Below are 10,320 nucleotides of genomic sequence, written 5' to 3'. Positions count from 1 at the left end.
TTGGGTTTAACTAAAAATGGCACAGGTATGATGGCACATGCCTGTAATCATTGCACTTTGGAGATAGAAACAGGAGGATCAGGAATGGTCTTATGTATAAGTTATAATGTATGTATAAGTAATGGTAAGTTAAAGGCCAGCCTGTGCTACATGAAACTTTGGACAGAAGGAGAGGGAGAAAGATATCAAAACAAAAAAGTACAATGAAATTTCTTTTATGATGTTGGATTCCTTATGTGTTATGTAGCCTTGACCCTTAGGAAACTGTGGAAAGATTGGATGTATAATGTTCAGACTAGTTTAGTCATTAAGAGACATAATTTCTAATTAGGATGTATGAAGTGACTCATTTACACAACTACCTACAAGCCCTGATTTTTCAGTATACTTTCCATATTTAATAAGAGATATAAAATACTGTATGCATGGAGTAACAAATACTATAAATACCTTTTTACTTAAAATTTCTTTTACAATTTTTTTCAATAATTCTTCTCTTTCTAATTTTTCCCCATGGTTTCAGATTTTAATGTAGAGTATATCCAGCGGGGTGGCTTGAGAGACCCCCTCATTTTCAAGAATTCTGATGGACTTGGAATAAAGTAAGTGCTCTCTGGTCCTAGGCCTGAGGTGGTTGCAAAATGGCTTTTACGCTCACGGATTCAGACAGTGGCAAATTTGAGAACCCAGAACAGTAGGAAATTGAAAATAATTTCCCAGTTACTTTGTGAAATATGGTTCTTGTTTCACTGATGATGATTCATATACCTAGAAATAGAAAATGTAGATGAACTTAAAAGAAGTTTAAGTCTCTTGAGTCTATCAGTCTGATAGAATTGCTGCTAACATTGTGAGATTTCTTCCTCTAAAAATGTATAATCATTTATATTTAAAAAGTATTTAAACCTAAATATGAAGATTGGTGTTTCTGGAAAGTGCTTCATACTTTCCAGACCCACACTGACTAGAGAAGAAGTGCTTCTCATTTCCTGGTGTTTATTTCATAGGATGCCGGATCCAGACTTCACAGTGAATGATGTCAAAATGTGTGTGGGTAAGTAACAAACTTTTGGCCTGCCTCTTCATCTTTGAAGCTTAGGAACCTTAAAGTACATGTTTTATTAGAAAGAATTGTTTAATTAGCAGCTCAGAATTTTCCTTAAAGGACATTTAAAAAGAAAACTCTATAAGGAAGAGATAGGAAGTTACTATATATGTTCAGGAGAAATTTTTCTCAAAAGCAAACCTTTTTTAAATTTAGTTCATCTAACTTCTAGGCATGGAAGATAACTGTTATATTCTGTGAAAATGCAGTAAAATGGTATTAAGTTGTCTGTGTTTCCGACAAAAATGAGCAAAAGGAGCTCTTGACTCTCGCTATTCTACAGAATACAATAGTTCTTTTCTTACTTTTGGCCACATGGATCCCCTGTTAAACTGCTGGATAATGTTGCTGTATCTTGAAAGTCACCGACAGTCTTAATTCTCTGATGCCAGTATTATTCGTGTTACTTTTAAGCACCTAGATACAAGTATTTCTTGGTAACTAGCACAATTTGTCTGTGTGATCAGTAAATATATTGAGTGATCAAAATCCTTAACTGTCCTTTCAATCAGAACTCTTTTAGGAGGCTTAGATAATTTGTGAGTACTCAACATTGTAGAACTTCACTTAACAGGCTGGAAAGAGGTGGCTTAGCAGTTAAGAACATTGTTCATCCAGAGGATCTGGGTTCAGTTCTCAGCACCTATGTGTCAGCTCAAAACTGTCTGTAACTCCTGTTCCAGGAGATCTAACACCCTCACACAGACATACATGCAGTCAAAACAGCAATGTACATAAAATAAAAATAAATACATTATTTTTTTTTTTTAAAGTTCACTTATCACTTACTTTTGTTGTTTCTAGACAGAGATGTTCAATTAGGTATATTGAGCTAATCTCAAACTCATTGTGTAGCTAAGGGTCACCTTAAACTAATTACCTACCTGTCCCACCTTTTGAGTTCTTTAGTTACAGGCGTTTGTCACCATACCAAGCTTATGTGGGGCTGGGATCATATCCAGGGCTTTGTCTATGCTAGGAAACTATTCTTTCAGCAACTGGGTTATTTCTTCATCTTCTCAGTTCTTTCTTAGTCAGCCTTCAGGAAGGTAATTTCCTAGATCCATAGGCAGTAGACAGCCAAAGCTTTTCTGTTTGGTTATTTCATTTTTTCCATGAGACAGGGTTTTTCTATGTAGCCCTGGCTGCTGTCCTGGAACTCTCTATGTAGACCAGATCTGGCTCAAACTCAGAGATCTACCTGTGTTTTCCTACTGAGTGTTGGGATTAAAGTTGTGGGCCACCATCATACCTAGCAGACTTATTTTTTAGTGATACATGTATGTGTGTGTGTTTATGGTTTCTATGAATACATGTGCTCACAGAGTAAGAAGGGTTTGATCCTCTGGATTACAGGTAGTTGTAAGCCACCTAACATGGATGCTGAAAGTAGAACTTGAGTCTCTGAAAGAATAGCCCTTGCTCTTTACTGCTGAAACTCTCTCTAGCTCCCTTCTTAGATATTCTTATGGTTGTGGTTCACCAATGACCTCCACAAGAGTCATCTGTGATAACTTTAAAGTACATACTCATAAGAGAGGATTCTGGGAAGATGATGAGAGCATTCTCCATCTACTTGATTATTGCCCTGACAGAGTCTATCTGATGTAACTATTGTAGAATTCTGTTGAAGGCATGCAACTTTCAGGGAAAGATTCAGACAATAAAGTTAATTTCAGGTTTTACTATGGTAATAACCACTTTTCTAAATCCTCCAGTCCTCACCAACTGGAACCCAAGAAACAGATGTGCATGTTTTTTCAAAAGCATGACACATAACTTTAAGGAGCCAGGATGGGTCTTGTCATTTAAGTATTTGACACTTATACTGTGATTGCAGATTTCTACTTCTAACAAAATGTATAGACATAAGAGTAGGGGGCTGTTTTTATACCATCTCTAAGCTGTTACAATGCCCTTATATTTGACCCCAGTGACTTCTATAGGACTTAAAGGATGCTAAAAGGTAGATGTGGAGCCGGGCCTGGTGGCACAGGCTTTTAATCCCAGCACTGTTTTTAATCTCTGCACTGGCAGAGGCAGGCGGATTTCTGAGTTCGAGGCCAGCCTGGTCTACCAAGTGAGTTCCAGGACAGCCAGGGCTATACAGAGAAACCCTGAACCCTGTCTCCAAAAACCAAAAAAAAAAAAAAAAAAAAAAAAAGGTAGATGTGGTGGCACAGGGAGAACATAATAGAGAAACCCTATCTCAAAAAAACAAATACAAAGGGCTGGTAGGTGGCTGTGGTGGCTGTACACACCTTTAATCCTAGCACTCCAGAGGCAGAAGAAGTTGGATCTCTTGAGTTTTTTGAAGATAGCCTGGTCTACAGAGTGAGTTCCAGTATAACTAGGGCTACATAGAGAAACCCTGTCTCGAATCCTCCCCCCAAGAAAAACCCCAAAGAAACAAACAAACAAAAAACCCTAAAATAGCATAATGGTACAATGACACATATATTCAGAGAATGCCCACACAGAGAAAACAATAAGATTAAAAAGAAGCTGTCTTAAATATACAATCCAAGTGTGGTTTGCACTCTTAAAAAAAAAAAATCTCAGCATTTGAGAAGCAAGTTGAACAGGAGTTCCAGGCACCCTGGGCCATGTGACTCTCTAGTATTTTATTATAGCAACCATATAGAGACATGTGATGACAAGAAGGGTAGCATCAAGCAGACTAACATATATTTTGGGAATAATAGAAGAAAGAGAAAAGGAGCAAGTAGGAAAAATCATAATAGCGGTAACTAGATGGACAGTTAGTTCTCTGGGATGATGGCTCAGTGTGTAAAAGTACTTGCCAAAAAAACTGACAACCTGACCTTAATTGTATGGCCATCACCACTATCTACTACTAGAATTTATCACCCCAAAACAAAAGTCTGTTAAGCAGTCATTTCTTATTCTCTCTTCCCTGTAGCCCCTGGCAACCACTGATCTTATGTTTTCTAGATAAGGATTTATCTAATCAGTGTTTCGTATACCTAGAATTATATATAGTAGTAGCCTTTCATCTATGAGTTCTCTCACATGGAATACTTTCCATGTTTGTTTGTGTGATTTCATTCTTTTTATTTCCATTTATTGTATAATTTACCATTTTTTGTTTATTCATTCATCTAGTGATGGAATTGGGATTATTTTAACCTTTTAGCATATAGTCTTTTTCCTTCTGCTACCTGATGTGTTTATAGTAAGGTTTAGTATTACACGTTGGACAGCATTGTCTCTCTTATCAAGATCTCACTGTGTATCATAGGCTTGGAACTATGTAGAGAAGTTTGCCTTAAATTTATAGAGATTCTCTGCTCCTGCTACTGAGTGCTGGGATTAAAGGTATGCACCAACACACTCAGCATACTGTGTTTTGTTGTTATGCTTGAGGAAGACTGACACTGTTTACATAGTAACTTTATCAGACTGTGATATGGACTAAATGTAAAGAAGTTTTATATTAAAAATTATTGACAGGACTGGAGAAACCAACTGAAAATAGAGAAGTTTAAACTGGTATTCACTAACTCACATTCCTTTTTTTTTTTTTTTTTTTTTTGTTGTTGTTGTTGTTGTTGTTGGGGGTAGAGGGCGTTCAAGACAGGGTTTCTCTGTGTAACAGAGACATGGCTGTCTTGGAATTTCCTTTGTAGACCAGGCTGGCCTCAGAGTCCCAGAGATCTACCTGCCTCTGTCTGCCAAGTGCTGGGATTAAAGGCATGTGCCACCATGCACAACTCTTAATTCATACTCTTGAAACAGTCTTTAAACCTTCACTGAAACAGTATATCTCAGTAAGTCTTTTGTCTTGCAGGTTACCTAGTCCCTGTTGTTTCATGTTTGAAATAAATACTGACATTTATCATGTAGAATTGTGGGGTTAAATGTGAGGTATTGAATAAGAGAACCAGCACTTGATAGTATAGTAAACATGACCTAGGGATTGATGAGTATTTTTATTCTCTGATGTGGTTATGATTATCCTTCTCAAGTAATTTCCTTGTGTATTACTAATTATCTTAAGAAAGGATAATTTGTTAGTAATTATGGCTTAAACTCCTTTCATGTAGGGAGTCGTCGGATGGTGGATGTCATGGATGTGAACACACAGAAGGGGATTGAAATGACCATGGCACAGTGGACACGATACTATGAGACTCCAGAGGAAGAGCGAGAAAAACTCTACAATGTTATCAGCCTAGAGTTTAGCCACACCAGGCTTGAGAATATGGTGCAGCGGCCTTCCACGGTTAGTCATTTTCCCACATTCTCATTTATCTTCTCTCCCTCCCTCCCTCCCACCCTCCCTTAAAGCTTATTGATTTGTGTGTATGTGTTTCATATCATGAACCCCTGTCTTGCTCACCTCTCCATCTCCTCATAACTGTCCCTCACCCCTGCAACTTCCTTTCTAAAATAAAAAACAAACAAAATAAAACATAGAAAATATCTCATTGTAGAAGCTGTAGTATGTCACAGTCACAGTGTGTTCTACAGAATATCCCTCTGTCCACACATCTTCACTTACAAATGTTCATTGCAATAAGTCATTGTTTCAAGATCTCTGGCTTCTGCGACACCATCAATATTGGATCCTCACCAGGACGAGACCCTGCACTATTAAATCAGTAGGGCTGGCCTTTTCATGGACCCTAACTGTTAGCAGATGATAAAGATTTAAGATTTTGGGCCACCTCAGAGCCCTGAATCCGGTCTTGGGTGGTAGCTGAGTTTGTCAGTGTACAGGCTTTCTCTATCTAGCATTGTTCCAGCTAAGCCACCCAATGCTGTCATCAGCAGGAAGCAGGGTCAGCTTTCCTGCTCTCATACCCTTGGACTGCTTTACCGAACCTCCCAAATGCTGTAGCCTGTGAGAGACTGGACTAGCTCTCCCACTCATATTCTCAGGGCTGGCTCTCCTGTGTCTCTGCCAGTGAGGAAGCAGGGCTAGTCCTTGATCTCAAGCTCTTGGGACTCCCAACTACTGACTACTGTAGGTGAGCGCGGGCATTGATGAGGTGCAGGGCCTGATCTCTGGCAAGGGACCTGGCCAACTCTCCTGACTGCTGTGGGTGTTCGGGGGCAGGGAGCCACATTTGCATTTTCAATAGAAGGTCTTTATACTGGAAGAATTTTTATAGCTCTATACATGCCAAAATTAAGCTAAATGTGGGAAAAAGTATTGGATAACAGTAACTTTCATTTTTAGAAGAATTCATTTTCCAAAATCATTTAATTTTCACAAGAACTTAATTGGGAACTTGGTCTTTCGGTGATAGATAAGAATCTTAAAGTGTTACTGGAAAACTGGCTTAAAAGAATTTCTGTGCTATAGGTTTATGTTTGCTAAGAAACTTAAGGGAATTAATTGGGTTAGGTTTGGGAATGTGTGCCATGTTTGGTGGCATAAGCTTTAATCCCAGCACACAGGAGACAGAAGTAGGGGAGTCTCTCCTGAGTTTGGGGCCAGCATGGTCTGCATAGCTAGTTCCAAGACAGCCTGTGCTGTATAAGAGAGACCGTGTGTAAAAAATTAAGAACAAGGGGCTGGTGAGATGGCTCAGTGGGTAAGAGCACCCGACTGCTCTTCCAAAGGTCTGGAGTTCAAATCCCAGCAACCACATGGTGGCTCATAACCATCGTAACAAGATCTGACTCCCTCTTCTGGAGTGTCTGAAGACAGCTACAGTGTACTTACATATAATAAATAAATAAATCTTAAAAAAAAAATTAAGAACAAAAATTAAGGGAAATTTTGTTTAGAGCAAGGTAAATTTTGCACCCCTAATCCATCTACTTCACTAAGTGAGAATTTTATGTAACATATCATAGGATTTAGTAGGTAAATAGTAGTGATGAATGAGTTGGTTTCATTAGTTTTTGATGCACTACCATCCTAAAGTTAGTTTTCATTTTATCTATCTTTGGGTAAAGTGCTGACTATCTACTCTATTGGGAAAGCTATTCAGAAAGTAGAGTTGGCTTCACTTTTGAAATATACCTATGGGGGCTGGTGAGATGGCTCTGCAGTTAAGAGCACCCGACTGCTCTTCCAAAGGTCCTGAGTTCAAATCCCAGCAACCACATGGTGGCTCACAACCATTCGTAACGAGATCTGACTTCCTCTTATGGAGTGTCTGAAGACAGCTACAGTGTACTTACACATAATAAATAAATAAATCTTTAAAAAAAAAGAAAAAAAAGAAATATACCTATATATTTTGAGTCTCTCCTCCCTTAATTCCTGACTGTGAACTCAAGCCAGGTATGGTGGTTTCAGCTTCATGGAAGTCTAAAAAAGAAGGTCTTAATTAGACCCATACCCTTTGCTTTCCAAAATTAATATATGGCATTTGCTAGTAATATGTTTGCTCTAGATAGACTACAGCTAATAATTTCTAATATCATAACTATAGTTTATTGGTGTATATATAGCAACGAGAAAAATAACTCAGCATTTTAATAGTTTGATGAGTCAGTGTATATTTCGTTTTGTTTTTAGTTTTTTTAGGTTTTTGGAGGCAGGTTCTCTCTGTGTAGCTATGGCTTTCTTGGAACTCACTATGTTGATCAGGCTGGCCTCAAACTCAGAGATCTGCTTGCCTCTGTTTTCCCAGTGCTGGGATTAAAGGTATGTGCCACTGTGCCCAGCTTTTTTCATTGTGTATTATTAGATATTTAGCTAAAAGCAGAGATTCTCATGAAAATAGGCTTCTTTCCCACAAGAATGACAAGAATCTTTTCCTATATTAGCATAAATACACCTACCCCAAGTGCTAAGATAATGGTTTATGCCACTAACCATTTTTAATAATGTTCTTTTTTTTTTTTTTTTTTTTTTGGTTTTTCGAGACAGGGTTTCTCTTATAGCCTTGGCTGTTCTGGAACTCACTTTGTAGACCAGGCTGGCCTCGAACTCAGAAATCTACCTGCCTCTGCCTCCCAAGTTTCTGGGATTAAAGGCGTGTGCCACCACTCCCGGCTAATGTTCATTTTTTAATAAAGAATTTAGTAAAAGGAAACATGAAGCCAAAGCATGTGGTCCTTGTGTGTTGTCCCAGCATTTGGGAGGTAGAGACCTGTACTGCAGAGTAAGCTTTTGTCTCAAACAACAGAAAACAATGTGAGAATTACAGTTGCTTTGCTTATGAATATATTTCTTAATACTTATAGAATTTAAAGATGATTATTGCTATAAATATAGAGCTTGATTATTAAAAATTGGGAACATTAAAACCATTCATATATGAAGTCTACTTTGTATTATTCTGAGTATTCCTAGGTTTGGCTTTTTTAGTTTTTTGGTTGGTTGGCTTGGTTTTTTTGAGAAAGGATTTCTCTGCGTAGCCTTGTCTGTCCTGGAACTAACTCTGTAGTCTAAGCTGGCCTCTAACTCCCAGATTCACTTGCTTCTGCCTCCTGAGTGCTGAAATTAAAGATGACACCACCACTGCCCAGCTCTTAGTTTTTATTGTTGTTGTTTTTGTTTTGTTTTAATTATTTTATTTCTATGTGTATGGTTGTTTGGTCCAGGTGTTTTGTGTTTGGTGGTTGTGAGCTGCAATATGGGTGTTAGGTATAGAACACCTAGTGCCCTTAATCATTAAACAGCCTGCCTAGTATTGTCTGTCTTTTGACTCTAAGGCTCATAGATTTTTAAATGTTATTTTATGCAGTGTACATTTAAAGGAGTTGCCTTCTTGACCTTAAAATTCTCTGTAACTGGGGCTGGCGGGATGGCTCAGTGGTTAATAGCATTGACTGCTCTTCCAAAGGTCCTGAGTTCAAATCCCAGCAACCACATGGTGGCTCACGACCATCCGTAATGAGATCTGACGCCCTCTTCTGGTGTATCTGAAGACAACTTCAGTGTACTTACATATAATAAATAAATAAATCTTTAAAAAAAAAAATTCTCTGTAACTTGCTCTTACTCTTGCCTCTTGCTCCCTTGCTCTTCCTTTGTCCCCATTCCCTTCCCTCCTCTCTCCATGTGGTCATGGCTGGCCTCTACTTCTCTACTCTCTCCCTCTCTCTGCCTTTCTCTGCCTCTACTACTCTCTTAACTCCCCTCCCCACACCCTGAACTATTCTATACTTTAAAAAAAAAAAAAATCTCTGGAACATCACTGCTTTTCTTGGACCCTAAATGTCTCTCTTTCTCTCTTTTTTTAAAGGTGGATTTCATTGACTGGGTAGATAACATGTGGCCAAGGCACTTGAAAGAAAGTCAGACTGAATCAACAAATGCCATCTTAGAGATGCAGTACCCTAAAGTGCAAAAGTAAGTTACTTGTTCTTGTGCACTTTCCTCAGTGTTCTGTGAGGTATAGCACTGATAACAAGCAACAGGCCATCCCTTTTCTAGCTTTGCTGTTTTTAATCATCAAATTGGTAAGAGTATGTGAGAAATTACATAGCACATGATCTCATAATAAAGGGGAAAGATTTTATGGTCCTGGAAATGTGACATAGAAATGAATTGCTTTAACAAGATATGGTGTGCCATGCCTTGATGTAGAGTTTCAAGGCCAGCCTGCTCTAAGTAGCAAATTCAGGACAGCCAGGAAACCTTGCCTTAAACCCTCCAAGAAGGGAAGAAAGAAAACCTACTAGAAGTTTATTAGATGCCAAGTAGAGGGGTCCACTAGAAAGAGAATGTCCTTTTGGTGGTTAGGTCTCTTTATCAGTGTACTAATTAATGCTGCTGGTTCTCTTTGGATCAGGTATTGTCTAATGAGTGTTCGAGGCTGCTATACTGACTTCCATGTGGATTTTGGAGGTACTTCTGTTTGGTATCACATCCACCAAGGTGGAAAGGTATGGTTATAGTAGGATTGGAATTAGAAATGATTTGCATGCTTAATATACTATGGAAACCTAGTAATATAATACTAGGAAACATCATCTGTTCATATCTGAAGAGAATTGTAGATTGTTACCAGCTATTCAATTAGAGTTTTAGTATTTATGTAGGCCAGTGTCATTCTACCAATATTTGGCCAGTTCTTAAAGCAGAAGGTTTCTAGGTGAAGCTGAAGAGGTAGTTTTAGGAGGACAGTATCATTTTTGTATCTGTAAGAAAAGTAATATAGAGGAAGAGAGCATAAGAGCATATTAACCAAAAGTCCAACAAATTAGAATTCAGCCAGCTCTCCCTGTCTGGAGGTATTGTTCTGAAATGTGACCAAAGGGAACATTAAGTCTTTTTTTTTTTT

General features: G+C 38.3%; 1 protein-coding gene across 1 annotated transcript in view; it reads left to right on the top strand.

Moving 5' to 3' along the window:
- Kdm2a (lysine demethylase 2A) overlaps window positions 1-10,320 on the top strand; it is a 79,127-nt gene that overhangs the window by 35,984 nt on the left and 32,823 nt on the right. Inside the window, exons 4-8 of the mRNA XM_021220339.2 lie at window positions 524-602; window positions 1,008-1,054; window positions 5,173-5,351; window positions 9,280-9,386; window positions 9,829-9,922. Of these exons, the coding sequence (XP_021075998.1) occupies window positions 524-602; window positions 1,008-1,054; window positions 5,173-5,351; window positions 9,280-9,386; window positions 9,829-9,922 (506 nt within the window). The remainder of the gene's footprint in view (window positions 1-523; window positions 603-1,007; window positions 1,055-5,172; window positions 5,352-9,279; window positions 9,387-9,828; window positions 9,923-10,320) is intronic.

Source organism: Mus pahari, chromosome 1, assembly GCF_900095145.1.
Source record: "Mus pahari chromosome 1, PAHARI_EIJ_v1.1, whole genome shotgun sequence".
Classification (NCBI taxonomy): Eukaryota; Metazoa; Chordata; class Mammalia; order Rodentia; family Muridae; genus Mus; species Mus pahari.
This window is presented reverse-complemented; position numbering and strand designations above follow the sequence as displayed.